The following is a 25,691-nucleotide window of genomic DNA, read 5'->3' on the forward strand; positions in this document are numbered from 1 at the left end:
CTCTACAATTCAACTCTTTTGTCCTTCGACTGACGGATAATAAATTCTGTGAAAACAAAGAATCATGAAGAACATGTGACAATTGAAGAGTAGGGGAAATAAACATGTTTCCCTGCCCTACAATTGGGGAAGAGCTGCCATCAGCAAGAAATACCCCTTTTTGACCAGTCACAGGTTTTAAACTCAAAAAGTTACTCGAATTTTCGCACAAGTGTCTGGAGGCTCCAGAATCAATGATCCACCTACCACCTTGACCAGATAGGTCATCACCTGCCGAGCACACAGCCTCCGCAACAAAAGACTTCGAAGTGGATGAGCGTAAATCAAGGAGCTTGTTATATTCAGCCCTGTTAAGAGTTACATAATCATTGGAGGAATCTGCATCTGATTTAACCACTTGAGCCATAATATACAATACTGGGCTTGATTCACAAAATGCAGGAGCAACCACACGCGCACACCCACAATCAACTACGAACCCGACTATATCAAGTTTTTGACTTCACCAATGAAATCTGAGAAACACGACCGTCGACTGTTCAGATCCAAACTTCAAATATAATTTTAAAGAAACTTGACCAAAACCTTCCACCTCAACAAAGGATGGCTATAGGTTGCATATCAAGATCACACATCCAACACGATAAAGATGTGTCTGATTCATGCCCGAAATAGTAGAATTATTCAACCTCCACTCTACCACTATTGACACGCTTTGAGGACAGATTTAGCTCAGTTGATTCAGTAGGAGTTGCCTGGCTTTCAGACTATCACACGTCAGGCAAGTCTACTTCTACACAATTTTCCATACCAGAGATAAAATCTGGACAGCCTTCAAGCGACACAGGGAATAGCGTGTGTTACCATCACGCATCAGCCACTACGACAACCAGTAGCAGTACTCAACACAGATTCCCACGACAAAAGAAAAGGTTCCCACAAACAAAATATTTTTCCACACAGCAGGGAATCACGCCTGCTGCTTCCACAAAAAAAAATTATATTAACATGTTGCCTTCACAACACACACGTTTCGGCCAAAAAGGTCACGACACAACAGGGAATCACGACTGCTGATATTCATATTCTGAAATCGAACAACCGAATAGGATCTAAGATGAGCTCAACACCCAGATTCACGACCAATAATAATATGAGCACGCAAAAACTAGAAATCACGACAACTGCTCACCAAATAGAATCTGAGATGAACTCAACACCCATATTCACAACCAGCGATAACGTGAGCACGCAGAAAAATAGAACTCACGCCAGCTGAAACAAAATCAGTTTCACGACTTTTGCACAACACTCGTACTTATCAACATGGATATAGATATTCACGACAGCTGCTCCCAGCCACATAAATCACGACAGCCAAAACAAAATCAGTTTCACGACTTTTGCACAACACTCGTACTTATCAACATGGATATAGATATTCACCGTAACCATTAGATCTGATTACAGATCTGAGTCATGACATTTGTCAGATCTCAGATCTGTATCACTTATTTCGAAACAAAGATCGATCACACCTTTTCCGTAATTACTAGAACTTAGTGCAAAACACGAGATCACGCTCCCAAGGTCGACTGCTCTGATACCATGTAGAAGGTAAGGTGAGATGCGCAGAAACCGAGGTAGAGAGAGAGAGAGAGAGAAAGAGAGAGAGATGCACAATAAGAGAACTTGTTAATTCATATTAGGGCTGCTCTCTATGTTAAAATAGAGAGAGGCCAAAAGAATAAATTACATCTAAGTCCCTTATTAAATAAAAATTTCAAATAACCTTCAAACTAAGAAGATTTAAACTTAAACCACCTATTCTCAACAAACTTAAAACTTAAAACCTCTTAATCTCAACAGTAGGAAAGCAGGCTGCTGTTGCAACATCCTTCCTCCCAAATAAATCACATTTTATGGTCTTCTTTCTGTCAAGTGCTCATAGGGATTTTGTTTTCTCATTGCATGATTGCTCCTTTGGTTGGCACGTTTTTGTCTTAAAAAGCTGGAGCATTTTCCAATGGAAAATTTGAGACTTCAAACTATACTTTCTTAAAGATTGTTTAGAAAGTTGTAATCTTTATACCCAAATCTGAGATGACAATCTGAAAAAGGTTGATGGCACTTTTTTAGTCATATTTTCCTTCTCTCAAGCATGGCCACCACTGTCATCTGTATCTCATGCTTGCTTCTTCTGATAATAAATTTCTACTGTGGAGATCTTCAAGAATTTTACAATTAATTTAAACGTAATGCCAATTGGTTCTCATACTAATTTTTAACTTGTGAGTTGTCTTTGTTTACAACATATAGTATCTCATTGATCATACTTTTACATGTTGAGTGAAAGCAGAGAATTCGGAAAGGCTATGGTGTTACCATGAACATATTTTTCCCATTCACCACTTTGCACCTTCTAATGCTTGCTCCGGCATGATATAACATAAAATCTTGTGAATGAATTTACAATTTCTACTAGAAAAAAAATGATTGATTCTGATACTATTTTCATAAGAATTTGCTGTATTTTACCTATGCTCACCTAATTTGTGGTTGCAACTCATAATATGTTGTCTTGACATGGCATGATTCTGAAGTATGTTGCTCTTCAAATTGCAACCTAAAACTTTATTGAGCAGCATTCTTACTAAATGCTGTCATTTTTGTGTTAGTTGCTGGGTTAGTTTCTGACAAATGTAAGGGATTTACTTTTATTTTTTGCAGTGTTATTGATGATAGTCAGGTGGAGGCTTCTGAAGTTTGCAAAAGTTCAGGTAACTGCTTTAAGATGTTTTGCATGCCTTTAATTGTTTTCCTTGTTATTATCTGTTTACTGTTTGAGTTTATGTTTGCAATTATCAATGGGATTAGGCAAATGTTTGAGCTGGGTATAGACCTCTCTTTTCATTCCTGCATGCATTCTTATCGTTGGAATTCCTGGTTTGTCCCCAGTTTGCTTAAGTCAATTGGATCAGGACAAGCGTCCCTGAATCTGTCTCAGATACGGACAGAAAAAGAATGTCAATTGAAATGCAAAACTATGACGCATTTGACTAAACTTCAAGACTAGATGTGAAAAGTTGCTAGTTTGAGCTTTGGTGTAAGCTGGCATTATGCAAACTCGATTGTGCTGGATGAATCCACTTGAGATCTGGTGTTTCTTGTTTTCTGCATTCATGCCTATGCCTGTGCTTTGGGCAACATCTCTAGCTATTTCATCTTCTACGCACCAAATTGTGTTTGTATGTATTTTTTTTAACATTTGAGCAACAACTACCACTGCAGATGTTCTTCCAGATGGTCTTGCACGCGAGCTTCCAGATGCTGATGATTTTCATCATCCATCAACAACTTCAGCGGCAGTCCCCATTGATCTTGAAGATCTTCAAAAGCAACTGGATGCTCTTAATGCCAGCTGACCACCTCCAACCCTGATGTTGTACAATGGCTCATTTTTTGCTTGGAATTGTATTAATTAATTGTCCGTCATCATGCAATTTTGAAGTCTAAAAACAGCAAGATAGAAGGGGACTAGTTTTTCACAATCAGATTTATAGAGTGGAGCGCTTTGGATTATCTGATGACTCGGAAATATCTTTAAGAAACAGATGCTGGGAAAAGTTCAATGTGGTGTGCTAAAGGCAGTGGGATAGCCATCCCATAAATGGTGTTTATGGTTATTGACATTCATATCATGGGTTGGTTTTGGTACGATCATGTGGAACTACATGCGCCCAGAGGATCAGTGGTGTGCTTGGAGTTCATCCCTATTCCTTGGTTTTTCATGGTGGTTTGTTTTAAAAACTCTTTTGTAGGTCTTTCTGGAGGAAAAAGGGTTGTTTGATTGAAAGGTCAATAATCACAATACTGTCTTCTGATTATCATGTAGCTGAAGAAAAGTAGTTAATTTCTTATTCTACTGCAGCATTTGGCCATTAACTGGCAAGTTTGGCCCTTCTTTTCGCACTATTCTGGATCTGGAAAATAATGAGGAAAACCAGATTCCATTATCAACTGCATCAATCGAAAGACTATGGATTCGAGACATAACACATGTTTTATAAAATCCATATGATTTTCTTGATTTACATCGAGCAAGTTTTACATAAAGAAAATCTTGTTCAGCATGTTGTATTCGATACTGGTAGGAGAACCCAACTCGGTATTGTTAAAATAAAAAAGAAAATACAAAAAAGAGAGAAGACAACCAATTCAAGATGATATAGATTGACCCGTTCTTTTTGCGCCAAAGATCTTACCATTTCTGAAGGAATTGGAGTTGCATCTCTTCAATTTTCATTCAAGAATTCTTATGTGTTTTCATGGAAACCTGGTGTTTTAGTTCAAGCATTATTATCAATGTCAACAGTATGGTCTTGAACTGAATCAAGGTGAATCAGTCATTTTTACTTTCTCAATTTAAACAAATAATTAAAATATTTTAAAATATGAAAATATTAAAGTAAGGGCTGATTCAACCGAATTGGATGATTTGTAACGATACTGACATCGGTTGTTGTAAGTCGGAACAAATACTACAGGGTTTCTGCTGCTTAAGTTTAACCCAGGGATCTGGCCTACAGGTAGCTTACAATTATGCGTTAATCTTAGAGGCCAATTGCTAAAATGTTTAGTAGTGGATAATGGTAGCACATGTTGTAATTTGGGCAAGCAATATGAGATCTAAGTGATCATTTTAATTGTAGTTTCCCGATTGTCTTGAACTGCATGAGAGAGAGACCCAGGTTACCAAACTCCACTCAAATGCTTGGTCGACAGACCTAGGCCAAACTTAACCAAGAGAGGGTGGGGGGACACAAGATGCTACTGTCACTCGTGTCAGCAGGGAAAATGGGATCAAGCTAACTTTGCTCAATTTCCTGAAAGATTCTAGATCCGAGCACCGGCTTCAAAATCTATGAAGCATTAGGTAAGACATCCTAATAAAAACCAAGCCTGATTTTGCGTAAGCCATTCATGATTTTGGAAGCAACAGCTGAGTCTGCATCACCAAGCCCACCCCGGTTTGCCCAGTGGTTATTTCAGTGCTTGGTAAGATGATGGAACCCCGCCTTATCTGGGATAAATTTTCCCTAGGGCCATCTGGGTGACTTGCTTGGTGGGTGTCCTTAGTAGTCGAGCACAATGTTGTAGGTATCGGAATCGGCCGATACCAATACTCAAGTGAATAGTTCTGAATTGACCAAAAAATAATTAGAAAAATATTATGTGTCAATCAGAACGTGAGACGTGCTAAAGCCATTAAAACAAATATTTTTTATATTTATTAAAAAATAGCTGATCCAGGAGTAAATCGTATCAATTTTCTGCAGATACACACCGATACTGACAACAATGGCCGAGCGTTTACTATGTAGGAAGGGTGTCCCATTAGGGTGCATTTGAGTGACAGAATGTTTGCAGCTCGGACAAGCCGAGCTGAGTGACAAATGTTTTGGACACAAGAGTCATGCCTCGGAGGTTGCGACTCTTGTACCCCCTCATTTGCAACTGGGCAGAATGCAAGTTGTCCTGTGTGGAAAGCATTTCAAACACGGACAACATCTGTGTGGGGACCATGTTGTTCCAGAGCGGGATCATCCCGCCAAAACACACCCGTCCCTTGTTCTAGGCAGGTTTCTCATCATAAAAAGAAAAAAAGTTTTCACCATATCTCAACTAATGGGCATTTTGATTGTTCCGAAAGAATTGTGTGAAACATACTTGTTTGGACACTGCTGGTCAGGCATAGAGGTGTTCTAGACAAGTTGAGTTTTTGTCCTAGGCTCTTTTTTTTCTTTTTCTTTTTCAGTTTTTGTCCCAAGTGCTTCGAACACCACTGCTACAGGGAAATGGGTGGAACACCTTTTGCTGCTGTCAGCGCAATCAAACACCCAAAGGTAACCTTATCCTTGTACAGGTGGCAGATTTCCATTGAAAGTTGGCTCCATGAGAGAGAGAGAGAGAGAGAGAGAGAGAGTCCCTAGCACTAGCAGTACTTTCCCTAACCGGCACAACCATCAAATTTGGCTCTTCCACGTCAACTGATAGCAAGAGGCTGAGAAGCCAACTCTAGATTCTGCTTTGGCATTTGGCCTCCACGTTAGCCAATCAGAGTCTTCTTCCCATCCCGACAGGATAAGCCCCTGTATGCTTAAACTAGTCTGATCCCTTACACCTTTCTTCACATTCTTATACACTAGCAAGAGAGAGAGAGAGAGAGAGGACATACATAAAAAAATGGCGTCCGCGTGTGCCTCTTCGGCTGTTGCTGTTGTAGCAGTCTCCTCTTCCAGGCATGCATTTTTCACTTCTAAACTGATCAAATATATATAGTTACCATAAACCTGGTTCTTATCACAAAAGGTGTATCTGTATGTATCTGTTTTTCAGCTCACAGAAGAGTGGGAATTCTTTGGCAGCAACCAAGGCTTCTTTCCTAGCTGGAAGATCTCTGCATCACAGAAAATCGGCAACTACAGTGACCGCAAGAGCCTTCTCCGTGAATGCGGCAGCCGCATCTGATAGGCCTCTCTGGTTCCCTGGCAGCACACCACCAGAATGGCTTGATGGAAGGTACATCTCTAGAGTTTTATCCACCATTTATACTTGACTGCAGGGTTTTGTTTGATATTAATCATGTATCCTTGGATGCAGCCTTCCAGGAGACTTTGGATTCGATCCTCTTGGCCTTGGTGAGTTTGTCCTGAAGGGACAGAACCAGTGAACCTCTCTTTTTTTCTTCCAATTTCTATTTCTTGACAGTTGATAGAACAATGCTGAAAAATTGGAAGATGAATACTTGCAGGATCTGATCCAGAGAGCCTGAGATGGAACCAACAAGCAGAACTAGTCCACTGCAGATGGGCCATGCTGGGTGCTGCTGGGATATTCATCCCTGAATTCCTAACCAAGTTAGGCATCCTCAACACCCCCTCATGGTACAGTGCTGGAGAACAGGAATACTTCACAGACAAAACCACCCTCTTTGTGGTGGAGCTCATCTTCATAGGGTGGGCTGAGGGGAGGAGATGGGCTGATATCATCAAGCCAGGGTGTGTCAACCAAGACCCAATCTTTCCCAACAACAAGCTCACAGGGACTGATGTGGGTTACCCAGGTGGCCTCTGGTTTGATCCTCTTGATTGGGGTACAGGCTCTCCTGAGAAGATCAAGGAGTTTAGGACAAAGGAGATCAAGAATGGAAGGTTGGCCATGTTGGCTGTGATGGGTGCCTGGTTCCAAGCTATATACACAGGCACTGGACCCATTGACAATCTCTTTGCTCATCTTGCAGATCCTGGCCATGCTACAATCTTTGCTGTAAGCACTGCAATTGATTTGCATTTCAAGTTTTAAGAGTCCTTTTCAAGATTTTTCTCTTCTTTTGACTAATTTAGAGCGTCGAATTAAATAGTTGAAAATGTTTCCATGTCTCAGGCCTTCACCCCCAAATGAGAGAACATCCATATGCCACTGCCCTTGGTCTCTGAGAAAGGTTTTGCTGTATGGCATTTCTGACAAGGAATGCCAGAAATTAAATTGCAAAGGGCTTATGTACCATGTGATACGGGGTTGTACCATGCTTCTGCTCTGAATTGTAAACAAATTAATGCATTGTACAAAAACCTGTGTTTGCTTCCATTAAAGCATTTCTAATCTTTGAGTTCTGCGCCATAATCTCTTTCTTAACGTATTCACTAAATGAAAAAAAGAAGAGCAAAGAACATCACGTATCCAAGGAATAGATCGATGCCTATAAAGAAATTCTCAGACAAAGAAAAAAAAAGCTAAAACATTGACCTCTAAATCATATTGGTCAAAAATTTCAAGCAGGAATTTGAGGTAGAAATGAAACACCCGTTTTTTATAATAAACTAAAGGAAACGAAAGCACTTAAAGTAAAATAGGAAAGAAATGAAATTAATTCATATAATTGGTTTGCATCTGCTTATTCAGAAAACCAAGTCAGGAAATTGCATTATGGAGCCAAGTTCCGAACTTAATGCTGCTTTTCTGAATAAGTAGATTCAGCCGATATATCGCTAGAGAGAGAGAGAGAGAGAGAGAGAGAGAGAGAGAGAGAGAGAGAGAGAGAGCACGGACCACGGTTATAAGGAAAAACAAATTTAAAAGAAGAAAATTTTATCATGATAAAAAAGTTATGTAGCTACGATATTTACTTCGTTGTCTTTTAACCTTTAAATAAGGTGATGAAATCAGAGAGCAATTAAAAAAATAAGGAATATATTTAAATAAACAAAAGTATATCTCAAGCTTCCAGTTTCATCAATTTTACCTTTTATTTATGTGAATTTCACATGATAGGCTTACCAATTGGAATGTTGATTTCATTAATTGATATAATTTGTTTGATTAAAAATGTCTTGGTTTATGTATCATGACAATAATTTTGTTTTTAATGTCATAATCTAAACAATTTTTAGATTATATGTAAAATTTTTAATACGAAAGACTAACAATGATTTAGCCGATCACTCACACTTGATTTAGATACCCGATTAATCATGACTAGCCAAGGAGTTGCTCAACCAATATTAACTGATTTTTTCTCCGATTAATCACAATTTGCTGAGAAACCATTCCTTATTAGTTGTCGAGGATGAAGAGCTGCTGTGATTTGAACACCTCCAAAAAATTCAATAGAATTTTTAATTGAATAAAAAGCAAAATGACATGTTTTAGTCAGTTTTTGAGTCATTAAATGTTCACTTTGGATTCCTGCACTATTTTCAAAGCAGTGTTACTGGCAAGCCTACAATCCAAAACTGCAAAGTAATGACCAACTGCGGCTCCGCTTGTCTGGCAGGAGCAGTTAGTGCACGTCACCTTGTGTTGGGACGTTGCAAGTTCGAACCCCATGGTATATAACTGGTAGGGGTCTGCCTAACCTAGGCTTTCTCTTTCGAAAAAAAAAAACTGCAAAGTAATGCCCTCAAGCACACTTTATCTCAGATCCTCCTTTTCATTTTTTTATGGATGCGCATGCATTCTATCTTCTGCAAGACCTTGATGCAATGAAAGCATCTAGATGCATCAATGTTCATTATTTGCATCTTCACTTTCCAGGTGCTTGGAAATTATGACCAAGACATTTCCAAATTAAGAGTCCCATCAAGATAGCCCTAACAATAACATAACGCAATAGTTGCAGAAATTATTTCGAACTATAGAAAATAGTGTTAAAGTCGGCTATCAGCCTTTAAAAAAAAATGCCAGTGTTTCAACATTCTTCCATTAAAAATATTTCGAACTTCCTTTTCTCATTAATCATGAATTTATACCCAAGATATACATGGATACAGTAAAAATTGTAAATTTTGCATTAAAAAGAGTTATGCCCAATGATAGAGCAGTTGGATACTCGAGTCTCAGCAATTTTACAGATCTTGAACATTTGCCAACCTTCGTAACCAAATTTTTGCCTAGAACTGTAATCAAATGCCACCTATGATTTTCTGATTACAAACCCATCCCCTTCGCCTATTTCCCAGAAGAGAAATCCCTGGATAAAAGCATAATCAGGATGTATAAGACATCCAAGTGCCCCTCTGTCTACTGGCAGTAAAAGGCATTAAGAAATTGTGCAGTTTCGTCCAGCAAAAGTTAATGACTTCCAGTACTCGTAAGGATCATGACGATCCACCAAACCATTAGTAGGATCTTTGGGTTATGGGAGAGATAACTGAGACTATTTCAACACATGCATTACATCATTACTCATTGGAGATCAGAGAAACGATCAAATGTCGTGAATTTCAATAATCAAAAGCAGTAATTGAAGATATTGATTGATTATGAAAAGCAGTTTATTCAAATATAACGAAGTATGAGTTCTTGAACACAAGAGCAGTCCTCATATTCATATGATGAGGAAAGATACTATACAAAATCAAGATTGTTCAAACTGTATGAGAATGTGAGGCATCTGCGGCTGAGGCTTCCTCACCTGCAGGTTGATGATGCTTCTTTCAAACAGAGAGAGAGAGAGAGAGAGAGAGAGAGAGAGAGAGAGAGAGATTCACCTTGATGCCTGCCATTGACAACAATCTCTGAGAAGCAATATATGCAGTGTCTAACTCAATTTCTCAATGAAGTAGACAACTTCTGCAACACCAGACTGGAAAAATAAACCAGACTTATTAACATGTCTAGAATTTCCATTGAAAATACACAAATCATACTCTCCATCACCTCCATAACAAAGAAATCTGAACTAGAAAACGGAACCACTTGCAAGCATTTAAAGCAAAGACCACAAGGTTGATTTTCAGCAAGACAACATATCTAAAGTTTCCATCGGAAAAAACAAACCATACTTTCCATTACCTAACAAAGAAATCTAAACTAAAAACAGAAATTACAATAACAAAAGGACTGAACCCTAACAGTCTTGACTGATAGACTCAATGCCTGTTCATGATAAGATCCCATATTATACATTGATTATATAACCTTTGAACAACTAACCTTGCCTTGTACCTCTCAATAGTCCAATTATCTTTGTATTTGATTTTATAAACCCATTTACAACCAATTACATTTTTGTTTTTCAGTCATCGTACTATTACCCAGGTTTAAGCTCAGTTCTTCATTCATAGCATGTACCAACTCATGTCTTTTACAGCCTCTGTACATGTAGTTGGTCCATCACTTTTCAAGATTTCATCAGGGAAGACTTTATATTCATGTAAAAAAGTCTCATAAGATACCCCTGTGAGATGCAATTTAAAGCATTTCTCATATTGAATGATGTCAAATCAATATGCAAAAGAAACTAAATCGTATATTTTCATATTTCTCTCAGAAACGTTTCAATCTGTCAAGTGTTTAGCACTATAAGTTCATGTACTTATGCACGGATGTTTTCCCCGACTAAATATGTACTATGTTTATCTTATCTTCATATACTTAATGATTTGCATATGCAACAACATTACAATGAACGACAAGGTAGTTCTGAAAAGTATAGTGTAACATGAGCTTCTGTACCTGAATGATAATCTTGGCACATTCATTGCAAGGAAACATTGTCACGTAAAGCCTCGGTATATAAAACAAGAAAAATTAGATTTGTGAAGTCAAGTCACTGGATCTAGAATGGCAAAATAGTCACAAAAGTTGAGTTTGTAGCAATTAAAAAAAAGCGAAAAGGAATAAGTAAAACATGGTCCTTCTCTAGCCATAAAGGGTACCCTGATTAGATGAGCACTTTATCACATGTTAATCAATATGCACTTATTCTCTAACATCAGGATTATAATCAAGTCATAACCTAACTTACTAGTACAACAAATGCTTTAACTTCAAAACAACTGAAGATCAGAGCTATTGGCTATAATAGAAGGCCTCCCAAAAAGACAAAAAAAGGGAGTTTGCTGTACTGATTGGCTTCACCATGGAACAGGTCAACAACTTCAATATAATAGGTCAATATAACAGAATTTAGACTCTATAAAGAAATTAGCAAAGAATCAGAATGCAACAGAGGATCTCAAATAAGCAGCTAAATAAATTTTAGAGAAGAAAATATCATGGATAAGTACACATGCATTCATGTACAATGTTCAGGACACATGAAAACAACTTCAAAAAAGTTCCCATATACTGAAATACACAAGTAGGAGAAACCTGTCCAGCAGCTGATGCATGATTTGTATCCAGGATAGCATTAACCTCAGCATGACATACATAACTGTGAAAAAGAGAATAAAAGAAGTCAAAATTATCAGGATCTAATGAATAGTTACTTTGTATGCCCACATAATAACATGAAAGGAAAGAAACTTTAATTTATCCACAAATATTTTTAGTTAGAACCAATTTAAATGTAGCATATATACTCATTTCTTGCATAAAATATAATGACTAAATCAAAAGCTGATACCATAAGGCTCTGTATAACTTAAGGGTACTTTGTTTCCAATGGATTCCCAGTCAAAGACTTCTGAAAATAAAGAAGAAAAGGCACTTACTATTAGCTCTTTTAGAGCTGGACAATAAAACAATACAAAGTAGATAACAAACCTTTGCCCAAGGTAGCTTATCATCTGAACAACCCACAAAGCAATTTGCCCACTTTCAATTAATGGTTTCAGTTTAGTCACATATTTGATCTTCAAACTGAATGAGATCTGCACATAAGAGAGGAATTAATACACAAACTGTGCTGGAGAAAGAAGATGATCAAGCATTCCTACACCTCCCATTAGCCATTTAAAATGCAAGTAGTTCATGAATTCCACATACGGATAGCAAGAGTATACTGCAAGAAATAAAACACACGCCTAATATATGCCAAATATTTTTTGAGATCACTAATATGCTCAACATAATTCAAATTATTCAACCTAAGAAACACTTTCAAGTTTCCATGTTGAACCCTGTTTTTGTCACAATAGTTTGTTGGACTTTTTGCTTATTTTAGATTTGGTTCTCATAATAAATCAGAGAAGCGAGCAACAAATGCAGCACCCAGAAGCAGAAAACTGAAGAGATCCATGCAGCCAGAAGTTCAAAACCTCATCTGTGTTCACCACTAATTTACTGGGTTTACAAGCATGCTTGTGGTGACTGGTACACGAAATGTCTCCCGTGAAATAAATTACTGAATATAAGCTCGTTTAGGAAGCTAAATACAATGTAGGCTTCAGATCAGAAATGGTCACAGATTTTGTAATGTTGGAAACTATCATGATTAATCAGAAATTTCCATTCAACCAGCATCACAACCATATTATAAGCCAAACCATTATTTTTGTCGAAATACAGGAGCAGGTAAAATCGCTTTGGGGATCAAATTTCAATAACCAACCTGCTAAGTATTACCCCATTTTGACTAACCAGGCAGGCACCAACCTACAAGAAAAAGGAAAGAATGTTGAGACAATATATTCATTGAGAAAAAAAGGAAGAAAAAGCAGGAGAAGAGAACAGTAAATAATGCATGACAAAAACAGAAAGAAGACAAACCACAGAGCATAAATTGTTATTGAAGGCATCATCCCATACACATCATGTCCTGCAACGTGGAAAAGTCATGACAAATTAAGCTCCCCAAATAGAATATATCTCGATCTCTATCATAGGTAGATGGTTCTCTCATGAATGTCTGGCATGCTTCCAGCATTCATGTGAATGTAAAGCAAGGTATCACATCGTTCTCACACTAAAGAGGCATCAATATATACCTATACTGGTTAGATCCACTATGTGAAGTGAAAAATTCAGACTAGCATTTCAGTGTTTTTGTGCTTGCACAATCATTCCCTTCTAAGCTGGTGAATTGTGATTTCAGCTTCTCTTTTGTTAACATTTCAGCATATCAACTGATCATCATTCTCCATAGTATAACATTATGATGAAAACTCTTTTGGCTATATCCAGAAAAGGTCAAATGAAATAACAGGAAAAGATAGGGTAATCAGCACAAACAGGTTAGCCACCCAAATAGGGTAAGGAAGCACACCACTATTGAGAGGTTTAAACATCAGAACTTAGTGTTACTGCTCATGTGTTTTTTCTCCTCACAATATCAGCGCCAGTACTTCAGTATTCAGAGAAATGGCCTTAAACATGGACTTCATGCAACTGATTTTACCAAATCAAAAAACAAATGTACCATAAACATAAAACCAAGAAACTTTCCTGTTAAACTTACTGGATCTTTACTATGTTAACTGGACACTTGTACCAACCAGCCATGTCCATGTCAACACACTTTTGACCAATGTTGTAGGTACCCAAAATAAGCTATGTATCATATCTATAGTAAAAAATTGTAAAATTTCGAAAAAAAAATTAAAAGATATAAAAAAACAGAAAAAATAAAAAATAGAAAAATAGCAAAAATTCTAAAAAATCATAACACACGAAACAATGATGAAATGCAATCATAAAATCACATATGAAGCATTTATGTCTCTATGAGCTACATAAGACATCATCAATCATCAAATATTTCACAAGAACAATACAAAATACTAATAGGGTTTTTTTACCTTAACTCACTTGAGTGGAAAAATGGTGAAAATGCATTCTTCATGAAATCACAAAATCCCTCTCCCTTGTGCACAGATCGTCCCCCAAATCGCTCTCATGGCTCTTAGAATGCATGGATACCTCTCTAATGGCTTCTACAAAATTGAGGGAGTCGACCCTCAAGAGGTGTTTAAAACCCAAAAATGTGAAATTACTTTTCAGCCCTTTTTAAAGTGCGCGACACAGTATCGTACGATACACCATGTATCGTACAATATGATACGATACAGGCCCATACCATATGATACACAGATATCGCGATACGAGCATGTATCATATCGTTTTCTAAAAAGTAATACATATGATACAAACAACATTGCTTTTGACGACACCCTACACCAAGACTTTTAGGTACCTGACTGTTAAGTTCTTTCACTGTTCACATCTTTTTTTCTATTATGTTTTTAGACTTCCCATTTTAGATGTAAACATACAATTCATGATTAGTTTCATTAACTTCATATAAAGTTACAAGCAATGTTGTGAAAGGCGTTGAGGCATAGCGAAGCGCTCCACCAAAAATTAAAGCGAGGCGTAAAGCGTAAGCCTTAAAGTTTTTTTAGCTTAAAAAAACTTTAAAAAATACCTAAAAATACAAATAAATAAAAGAAATACTTTTATAATCTATTATTTCTTTTCTTCATTATTGTTTGTATTCTTTTTCAAATTTTAATATTGTTGCTGACTAGGGTATAAATATAAAAATCACTTTAACTTGAAATTAGGGGTGGCAATCGGGTCGGGTCGGCGGGTTGGTGGGTCGGGTTGGCGGGTCAGAATACCTCAACACGAACACGACCCGTTTATTAAACGGGTCGGATGTGGCAAACATGAACACGACCCATTTATTAAACGGGTAACCCGACACGACACGGTTAACCCGTTTAATAAACGGGTTGGGTCGAAATGACACGATTACACGATAACCGACCCAATAACATAAACACGATAACCGACCCGAGTAACCCGAATAACCTGTCTAACCCGAATAACACAATTAGAAACACAAAAAAAAAATACATATTATACTTTTACGACACGAACCCGTTTATTAAACGGGTCAAACGGGTTGCGGGTTGACGGGTTCGTGTAAACGGGTTGCGGGTTGATGGGTTCGTGTAAACGGGTTGACCCGCCCGCCTGACCCGTTTATTAAACGGGTTGGCGGGTTGGCATACCCCTAACACGAACACGACCCGTTTAATAAACGGGTTAGGCGGGTCGACCCGTTTATGACACGAACCCGTTTAAGCCAAAGCCTAACCCGGCTAAGAAGCGGGTTGGCGGGTCGGGTCAGATTTTTCCACCCCTACTTGAAATACATATTGTTACTAATATGTTGCTCATAATTAGGAAACTCCTCTTCACAAATTACTACCTTCATATAAATGTGCAGGTAGGGACAAAAAAAATGCAATCTTGTCCAAACAGAAGAGTATATAGATAATAAGAACAACACTCCTTGTGTTAGCAGAATGACTAACATAAATAAAAAAGAATGACTAACATAAAAAAGTCACAAAAAAAACTAGGACCAACTCTAGAGAGAGAGAGAGAAACTTTTTCTTCTTCTTCCTCATTTTGAGAGAGAGAGAGAGAGACCTAAGTATCAGGCCTCCCCTCATATTTAGGGTCAAACGAGGGCTTTGACCCTCATTTGACTGAGGCACACCTCGACATGAGGCATGCACCTCAGGGGCTTTATGCTTTTTAAGTGTGCTTCAAGGTGCAAGGTGCCTCACCTTGAGGTGAGGCACGCTTTTTGCGCCTTGAGGCACGCTTTTGATAACATTGGTTACAAGCATATTGCATTGTGCAGCTCTTCCTGGTTATATTGAATCAGCAAAGGAAGATTATGGAATCAAATACTATTTATTATTAGTCTCATATAATGCACCACCAATTTGACATCCTCTCCTTTTGTGTTTTGAAACTCAAACAAGTCTTAATCTTCTGTGTATGTGAAAATATATCTGTGTGTGTGTGTGTGTCATGCATCTAGCTTTTAACAAAGCTAGTTATTGTACCTGTGTCCAACACTGACACCCATATCCATGTCTAGGTAGTGTAGCGTTTTTAGCAAAATACTAAAGTCGTCTGAATCACTAAATTGGGAAACAACAAGTAAATTAGTTTTTGAATCACAAACCAACAAGAATTGTCACCATAAAGAACCCACTCAATAGGTATTACAAATACGTCCAAGAAAATCCTTTCATGCTTTTAACATTTCCCAACCCTAAACTAGTCCTTCATTATTGATTATGTCAAGATGCATCCAAGACATATACGAAGAAGAGAAACGGAGCATGGTTCATCAGTAGAAAGAAACAAGTTCAAAAACATAAAATCATGAATGTATACTCACCTGCCTATTTGGATCCTTAGAAAGCTTGGCTGACAAAAAAGCAATAGCCATAAAATAGTCGTCCCATGACAGATATCTGAGCATAAAGCGCACAAAAAAATAACCAAGAATAGTTAATTCGGGTGATATACAATTTCCGTAACTTCTCGTTTTCACCACGAATCTCATTCGTCAAAAAGCACCGAATTTGAACAAACAAACAAACAAAAGGAAAGGAGAGTACAGAAGACAAAAATTATAACACAAACTACACCACCGAAAGCAAATCAGCTACGAACGTAAAGCCTTTTGGAACGAGAAAATCGAGAAACAGCTGCAGCATGCCCATTGTACGAAATTTCTTTCTTCTCAATGATATAAACACTTCACAATAAAGAAAAAATCCATAAATTTCCGTTATCATATTTTCAACTACACGGAGTCCGCTTTATGAGTCCCGTTTCCCCATTCCTTCCTATTCTAGAGCTACAACTCCGGTAACTCTACAATTCTCATATCACCTTTCACTGCTTCCTTCCAAGTCTGCTATAATGATCTCAAAAAAAAAAAAAAAAAACTCCACAAATTCGGCGGCGAACACACAAAATTCTCGCACTGATCACAATTTTTCAAAATAAAACCAACCAAAATTCTGGAATCGATCGCAACGAAATCGCCAACCTTCCAGTTGCACGCCCGCGAAACTTCAGGACGATTCTAGGAAAAAAGGGTTTCTACAAACCTCAATTTTTCAAGAGAAAAATTGGAGAAACTCTCACCCTTTGCGCTTGGATGGATCAAAAGGGTCGGGGACGGAGTGATCTTCGATGACGCCGTTCATGGAAGGCTGGACGCGGAAGGAGGGTCTTCTCCAGGCAGAGAACAGGTGGAGGGCGGACGCGGAGACGAGGAGGAGGTCTTTCCAGATCATCGCCGGAGCAGCAAGCCCTAGCTTCTCCTCCTTTTCTCTCTCTCTCTTTGCTTTCATCCCCGAATGCAGCAGAGGGACGGGGAAACGGGAAAGAAAATAATTAAAAAAGTAGATTTGGAATTGTAACTGTTCGGTGACAAGATGTAAAACCCAAAACTCAAGTTCACCAATAGTGTCGATACGAGTGTGTCTCGTAACGTAATAAATGACAGGTTATTCCTGAGATAAACTCCATACTGACCGGCTTAATTTAAAAGTTGGCTCAAGTGTGAGGAAATCATTTTCTTACTTTTAGAATTTGTCAGAAGTTTGGCTCGTCAATCGCTGTGGGAAAATGTCGTATCATATAACAGGAAATATTTTGCATTTAAGAGCCAATCTTTTGCTCCTAAATCCAAAAAACGGCCTAATGTTTTTGAATTTCTTGATATGGACCTTTATTTTTCTGTAAACTGCTAAGCAGATTAACCTCCAACATTTTTTTTTAGTTTTCTATATTGTCCTTTGGAGTTAAAATATTTATTTACCCTCGTAAAAAAAAGAAAAAGTACATATTTTAGGAATGTAAGAGTATTATTCAATGTTGTTGAAATCCGTTCAACTGGTGAATCGGTTTCTCAAAAACTCTCAGAATTGAATCAAACACCATAAGATGACGTGTCATTAGAAAATAAAAATATAAAAAAAAATTAATCCTCTTAAAATTTTATTATTCAATGTTGTAGTCCTCAATGCCTGTTAGTAAAATAATTAGAATACTCTTTGATGGTTCAACATCCTTCTTTAGGGATGGCAGTGTACCACAGGAAAATGAAGCCCCACTCTACCTCGACTCGTTTGGATTGGGAATGAAGGACAGGAATCGGAGATGAAAGTGGGGATGAAGGTTCAAATCAAAACTTGTGCGGAGATGAAGGCGAAGATGGAGGGCAGAATTTTGAGACAAGGTGAGGATGGAGACGTTGTCCCCCACATCCACCCCGGTCCACTACCATCCCTAGATAAAAGGCCCATGAGGACTCCAGTCATCTAATAGGGGCAACTTGTGAACACCACCAAGTTTTCGGGACATCATGAGTAGGAAATCCACAAGTGTATTGTGCAAGAACAAATGGGCACACATTAAACTTCATTTTCTCAACCTACTGCTCTATAAAAGGGTATGCTATGCTCAGATTATTATTATACCATATTTAACATCATTACCGTCCATTGCTTCATCCGACAGGGTATGTTTGATGGCTTGTCCAAGGTTGGACGAAATGAACAAAAAGAATAAAACAAAACATTGGTTTCAAGTCCAACGTTTGTTTGGACCATACTCAAATGCTATGTTTCAAATGTCCGTTGTTTGATGAAGATGTGCAGATAACTTGGACAATCATGGATAATGGGTCGAATTACTTCATTTTGAATCGTATGACCTGATCTGTCCACCATTTTACATGTTTTAACAAGTTTATTATGGTTTTTTGCCCGGATATGGATCAAATTATGAAATTATATCTAAAATCATGAATTTTTGCCCTAAATATGAATTTGAAATTGGATTGTTGCCCCAAATATGGATCTTGAATGGGATTTTTGCCCCGAATATGGATTTTTGCTCCAAATAAGTCTAATCTAACCCATTCAGTATTTCTAAAGTTTGCATTCATAATCATCACCATTGATCACAGACACCTCAATGTAACTTTGCATTTGATGACAAGACAACACATTTTTCATTTAAATAACCTCAAACATAGCCTTACTACAATTGAAACTAATAAGAATAATGGTTAATTCAAAAAGAGAACTGTTCAGTTGGTCTAACAAGAGCATACACAAATAAATGAAACAAAACCTAAATAGACGTAAGCGAATAAAATAATAGAAAAATTTGTGGAAGCAAAAAATATGAAATAAATTATTGTGCAAGAACAAATGGGCACACATTAAACTTCATACCTAAAAAGGCGGTGGAGGGCCCTGACATATTTGAGTCATTTCTTTTCTTCATTATTGTATGCAATATATCATACCAGCTAATACAAACTTTGTTCGTGCTCTCCTAGGTTTATATTTTTACATGATATGTTTGAGCTTGAGAATTTTTTCACTATTCTAGTAAATTAAATTAATCACTGATAAAAAACTAAATGTCAAGTTTCCATGTAAAGCACATTGTTTATATATGCAATTCACCAACATATAGGCATTTTGAAGTTCTTGTTGGACGATCCCAATGAACTTGCTATTTATATTGCAAGAAGCTCAAAATCTGTACTCTCATTTGCAAAAAGGTTGTATAAACCTAAATCATAAACCATTTTCAAAACATTTTGTGCCTAGACACTGCCACAATGGTAAGATTCTAATAACCCCCATGATATGATATGTCTGAATGCATGAGAATTTTTTCACCATTCTAGTAAATCAAATCAGTCACTGATCAGAAACTAAATGTTCAAGCTCAACTCATAATTTATTGTTTATAATTTATAGTTCATAATAACAAGAAAACTAGATAGAAAACTTCATAGTTCATAATAACAATGAAAATAATTCATATGATTGTCAAGTGTCATTACAAAAGGATCCTGAAGACAAAAACCCCATTGATACACTAGGATCAGCCACATGCATGATTGGATTGTAACAATGACATTCACACAAAATTGGGGTTTTTTCAAACAAAAAAATAGGTGTGTATTTGTGTATTACAGTGAGAATAACTACTTACAACAGGGGAATCCAACAACAGGAAGCAAGGGATACCTCCTCCTTCAAAATGCCACAAAAACTAGACCTAATTCAATCCCAAACCCTTGCTAATTAAAGATTCAACAACCTCCCTTACTAAAACCAAAGCGAATTTATTGGCCAACAAAAAATACAATTACAAGCTATGCAAAAAATGTTATGCACAAAACATTAACTCACCAAAACAATCAAAATTTTACTCAAAACTTCAAACCCACAATCATTTCCTTTCTTTGCGACATTCTCCAACACCATTCTAACCAAATAAATTAAATAGATATCACTCAACAACAATGTAGATGTGAGAGAAAATGAAGAAAAAATAAAAAATCATGAAAACGAGACCTAATTCAACCCCAAGATAGAGGGTCAACTGATGACACACACACACACAGAGAGAGAGAGAGAGAGAGAGAGAGAGAGAGAGAGAGAGAGAGAGAGAGAGAGAGAGAGAGAGAGAGAGTGCCATAGAGGTCGGCGACGATGGTGGTGGACAACTAATGGCGGCAAGGACCAGATTGTCCCTTGAGGCCGTCTTTTCTAGCAACGAAACGATGCAGACGCAGAGCCACTTGACCTCCCTCTCCCCAAGCTTCAAAGGCCACTCTGATCACTTCCTGAACACCTCTCTCGATCTGATCGTCGACGATGATGAGGACTTCGAGTTCAACGCCTTCAGCTCCTCCGTCGATGACCTCGACACCATCTCCATCGATGAGTTCTTCGCCAACGACCAAATTTGGCCACTCTTCGAGATTCGAAACAAATTCTTCCTCCTCCGACCATCGAATTCGGTCCTTCTTCTTCATGTTCATTTGCTTCGCCTCGACTTCCTTTGAAGACGCTCTTGCAGGAGGAGCGGGCGGTGTCGGAGACCGAAGAGCTCATGGGTGCGTTCATCGAGAAACTTTTGTTCCCCTCATTGTTACTTTTGTAACAGGGGGAAGGGTGGAACGAAAAAACTACATGTATAAGGATGCGGCTGATGCACAAAACGCCGTTTGCCGCATCCAACATTTGTTAGAAATCACCGTTCCCAACGAGATTTTCGTCCAAATCATGCTGGGAACGGCGCATCAAACATACCAAGGACCTCTTGGTCCTTGTGTACATTGTGAACAGTGAGGATGCCAGCCAAAATCACTTTTCTTTGGCAGATCACTTGATCTGCTCTCCTAAATTTCTATCTTGTAGTTCTTAGTTTCTTTTCTGATAATTAACCAGTGGTGGTGATACTCAAGGGAAGCATGTTTCCTTTGAAAGGGGCACTTTGACGGGAAAGTGCTTTCCATTGAGGAAGTATGAACCCATTTTTTATAAGAAAATTGTTTTTTTTTATTTATTATACGTGTCTCGCCACATTTTGTTTCACTCTTTGAGGCTCTATTTCATATGAAAGATAACCTCTTTCATAAGAAATATCGTTTGACGAACAAGTGGGCTGAACCAAGTCCGCATCAACTCAGTCAAGTCAAAAGCCTACCCGACTAGTCAAGTCGGGACAGTATTGCAGGATACCTCACAAGGACTCAATAGGAACCATCGTGTCTTCCACAAACCAAGGAAAGATGAATAGCTTCTTTGGTGGTGGACATGAGCCCAATTGAATTGAAGGGGAGCTCTGTTTGCATCAATCACATCACACAAAGAACTAGGAGGGCTCTGTACTCTTGGCTAGGGGTTGGCTTGTACGTGTCGAGGAGACGTCACAGGTTCAATACCCACGGTGTGTGTCCTTTGCCACGGGGCTTCATCTCGACAAAGCAAATAGTAAAGCCATTACATACATCCCTTAAAGAGAGAGAGAGAGAGATTTGGCTAATTACCATCAAATTGCCTTGATGTGATCCATTAAATATACATATATATATACTTCATTTTTTCCCCTGAATTCACTGCTTAAATTAAAAATAAACAAATTAACGCCACTGTTTGGCTAATTGGTTTTCATCTTTCCCCTTACAAGCCAGGAGCAATAGCGAAAGGAAGAGAGAAAGAGGGGAGAGGGAAGAGACCTCATCATCTTGAGTCAGAGAAATTAAAGCTTCATATTATTGGTGAGGATGGTGGTTGTTGTTCTTCTTCTTCACGGACAAGGCAACGGGAATGGGGCGGCCGGTGCCTGTGCCGCCACAGCTGCTGCAGGCCATCCTGCCGGAGCCGGCGCACGTCCTGCAGCCGACGTCTCCGTCGGACCAACGAGCGCAGAGACAGCTGACGCGGCCGGTGCCGTTGCAGCTTGGGCAGCGCGGCCACCCTCCGGCCATCGGCTTCTGCTCCATCACCGACTTCACCAACATGGCTCCCGCGATCACGCCCAGCCCCGTCGCCAACTGGGTCACTACGATCGGACCCATTCTGCGTTTCTTCCTCTCTTTTTTTTGGGTTCCCGGAGGATGAAATTAAAGTGAGGAGACGAGATGAAAGTTCTCTGGAGGAGGTGGGAAGGAGAATGGAAGGGGGAAGACGTGCCGACGTGGGTGGTGATCAAATAGCCCACGCTACAGAGACAGGAAGCGTGTGATTATGGTGGGCATTTGCTTTGGAGTTTGTGCTCATTTTGTGATTTTTTTGTGGCGGGTGTGAGAAGACTAGCTTGTTAGCTTCTCTCTCTTTACTCTGGCCTCCTTTTGATACGAGTAGAAGTGTCAACGGGTATCGGGTCGGGTTTATCCGGACCCAAACCAAACTTTATAGGGTTAGAGTATAGTTTGTGAAATTTTATACCAGACCCGAGTTCCTATTAAGACACACAGTTTTTAATATAAAAATGATAAAAAATATTGCTTTACCGAATATGACCCGGGTCTCGTTCATGTAGTCTTTATAAGGTCCGGGTATGGTGTCCTTTATGGTGAGTCTGATTAGACTTGGGTCCGAACCCGATACCATACCTAAAAATCAGGGCCAAGTCTCGTTTCACTGGGTCCGAACCAATCCCTACCCGTTGACACCCCTAGATACGAGTATGGGTGTCAACGAGTCAGGTTTGGTTCGAATCCAAGTAAAACCAGACTCAAACAATCAAACTTTATTTGAGATGATAGTACCGGGTCTGGACATGGATTCAATCAAATTCACCATAAGAAAAACCATACACGAATTTTATAAGGATTACGTGAACCAGACCCAAACTATAACCGGTAAAATAATATTATTTATTATTTTTAAGTTGAAAATTTGTGGTTCTTAGTTGAAACTCAGGTTGGGCCCGAATTTAATTCAAAATTTCACAAACCCAACCCATGTCCATATACCTTCTTATTTGCCACCACACTATACGGTTTGGTATGGGTCAGGTCTGGGTCAAACCCACTCCATTGACACCCCTGGATGAGAGAGAGAGAGAGGATGTAAACTGATCGGATCGATTCGAATCTAAACAACACTAAGTCTGACCTAATTTGATTCAAACTTGGATTTGCAGTTGGGTGGTTCATCTGAAACTGAGTCCAGATCTAGCTAACTAAAAATATGACATTTACAGGTAGTCGGTTCCAGATTTTAGTTGGATTTGGATGTTCAACATACTTTTAAGTTGGATTGGGATGCAAAACTCAAATCCTAATTTGGATCTGATTATTAGTGAGATCTAACTTGGAGAGAGAGAGATGGGTATCTTTTGTTGGTTAGTGGGAGGCGTGGAGTATGTATATTGGCACGTGACACGAGTTTTGACCACATGGACGGCACACAGAAACTGCCACAAAGGCACACAAAAGCACGGACAGAGATAGTGCCGTCCATGAGTTGGCCATTGGCTTGGACCCAGTTGGTCTGGACCATAGTTACAAAAGTTTAAAACGGCTATTTTTTATTGTGAATTTCTCGGGAGATTATCAACTTTCTAAATATTTTTCAAGTTTTTTTGGCAATTTTTTTTGGAAAAACATAAAAAAAAATCAAACAATTTCTTAAAAAATCTAAAAATATTTAAATTTTTTAAATAAAAACAAACTAATTACATAATTAATTTTACATGTAAAAAATATAAAATCTATTTTCTCAAACAAAAAAATGGAAGATGTTCTTTTAGGATGTACTATTTATGATTTTAGCATGTCCAACAAAAAAATCCTACAAATACATTTAAATGAGGTCGCTGGCATCCGACGACCTCGCTACACAAAAAAAACAAAAAAAAGGGATTACTTGCGTTTTTCCTGTCGTAGGCTCATCAACCACCGCCACCATCACATTTGTTTTTTCGACAAGCCAAACGAACTGGTTGATCAAAACCCTCTTCGCCGACTGAATTTTTTTTTCTTAGATCTTCACTGGACCATAAGCATTCTCTTAAAGCTTCTGGTTTTCTCAAAAATTTGTATCTTTTATACGGTTTAATAGGTAAATTTACAACTTTTCCCTTTGTATTTTCTCACATTATCGGTCAAGCTCCTGCTCGATTAATTTATATTTTTGTCCCTGCTCCTTTGTGTTAGTGCCTATTATATCCTGTTATAATAAAGTTATTGTTCTTTATTATTTTTGACGTCTGTATCCCTCAATTTATAGAACAGGTCCCTAATTTTCTGGTAATTTCTAAAAATAGACCTGAACTTTAACATATATCCAAAACATGCTTATATTTCTATTTTTTTTTTGCAGAAAACCCCCTATTTTTTTAAAGTTTTGTTTTGGGGGTTCTGTTTTTTTCTGGAGTATTCACCTTTGACTTTTCTAAAATTATAGAAAAGTACTAAGAGTTTGCAGATTGCCTCATTGATTTTTGTTTTAGTTGAAATAAGAAGAAATTGATTATCGTAAATTTTTTTTGGTATTTGCATGATAAAATAAGTTTGATATCATGAATTTGCTGATTATGAATATGCCATTTTATAAGTTCATGACTAATATTATTTTATTTGTCTACTTATTGAATATTGAACATATCTTTATCATGCTTTGCCATCATAAAATACTTAAATTAAGAAAAAAGACAAGTAGGGTTTGTGCAATCGAACTTGCTAAAACTGATAAACTAAATGGAACTAATTTTTATATTTGAAAGAGGAGGATTCCTCTTGTTTTGACCTTAGAGGGCATTAAGAATGCCCTCACTATTGAAATGAGAGACCCTGGTGACAAAGCTACTGAAGCAGACAAAATAATTTTTCTCAAACCATTATACTCACCTACATGGATGATGATCTAATTAAGGTGTTCGAAGATTACTCTACAACAAAGTCTATGTTTGATGCCATTTCAAGAAAACATGATACTACCTCTGAAACTCACATTCAATTGCTTTTGGAGCAATATAATTTGTGTAGGATGCAAGAGAATGACAATGTAGAATTGACCACATGAACAAACTACTAGTAATAGCAAAGAACTTGATGATAGTTGAAAATTTGATTCATGATCGTGCAGATATCCACCATTCTACATAGTCTTACATTTTCATGAAAGATGATACAAACAACTCTTAGATTGAACTCAAAAAATCTATCCCTAGAAGAGTTTCCTGCTCAACTTAAAATTGAGCAACAACATATGCAATAAGACAAGAAAAGTGAATTACACTTCACAAAAGATGCTCCCAACCACAGCCATAGCCCTTCTAGACGTCAACATTTTAATTTTTTTTTTAAAGGTAAT

General features: G+C 37.9%; 3 protein-coding genes and 1 long non-coding RNA gene across 4 annotated transcripts in view; 2 read left to right on the forward strand and 2 right to left on the reverse strand.

Annotated features, from left to right (window-relative positions):
- LOC149840532 (NAD(P)-binding Rossmann-fold superfamily protein) overlaps nt 1-3,930 on the forward strand; it is a 33,370-nt gene extending 29,440 nt beyond the window's left edge. The window contains exons 13-14 of the mRNA XM_090003193.1: nt 2,731-2,780; nt 3,292-3,930. Of these exons, the coding sequence (XP_089859319.1) occupies nt 2,731-2,780; nt 3,292-3,425 (184 nt within the window). The 3' untranslated portion in view covers nt 3,426-3,930. The remainder of the gene's footprint in view (nt 1-2,730; nt 2,781-3,291) is intronic.
- Nucleotides 3,931-6,211: 2,281 nt separating this feature from the next.
- Nucleotides 6,212-7,634, forward strand: LOC149840533 (chlorophyll a-b binding protein 7, chloroplastic-like). The gene is made up of 5 exons (XM_090003194.1): nt 6,212-6,302; nt 6,400-6,582; nt 6,664-6,701; nt 6,815-7,329; nt 7,447-7,634. The coding sequence occupies exons 1-5, from the start codon at nt 6,247-6,249 to the stop codon at nt 7,462-7,464; spliced, it is 810 nt and encodes a 269-aa protein (XP_089859320.1). The 5' UTR covers nt 6,212-6,246; the 3' UTR covers nt 7,465-7,634.
- Nucleotides 7,635-9,804: 2,170 nt separating this feature from the next.
- On the reverse strand, nt 9,805-17,394 carry LOC149840534 (uncharacterized). The gene is made up of 9 exons (XR_016431396.1): nt 17,194-17,394; nt 16,436-16,511; nt 13,000-13,048; nt 12,842-12,885; nt 12,055-12,161; nt 11,915-11,974; nt 11,659-11,722; nt 10,053-10,147; nt 9,805-9,976 (listed from the first exon to the last, which is right to left on the reverse strand). It is a non-coding gene; the product is annotated as an uncharacterized LOC149840534 (long non-coding RNA).
- A 4,509-nt stretch (nt 17,395-21,903) lies between these two features.
- On the reverse strand, nt 21,904-22,536 carry LOC149840535 (uncharacterized). Its single transcript, XM_090003195.1, has one exon. It carries the CDS (start codon nt 22,445-22,447, stop codon nt 22,142-22,144), a length of 306 nt encoding a protein of 101 aa, XP_089859321.1. The 5' UTR covers nt 22,448-22,536; the 3' UTR covers nt 21,904-22,141.
- Nucleotides 22,537-25,691: the final 3,155 nt, after the last annotated feature.

This window comes from Nuphar pumila, chromosome 4, assembly GCF_984573655.1.
Source record: "Nuphar pumila chromosome 4, dmNupPumi1.hap1.1, whole genome shotgun sequence".
Lineage (NCBI taxonomy): Eukaryota > Viridiplantae > Streptophyta > Magnoliopsida > Nymphaeales > Nymphaeaceae > Nuphar > Nuphar pumila.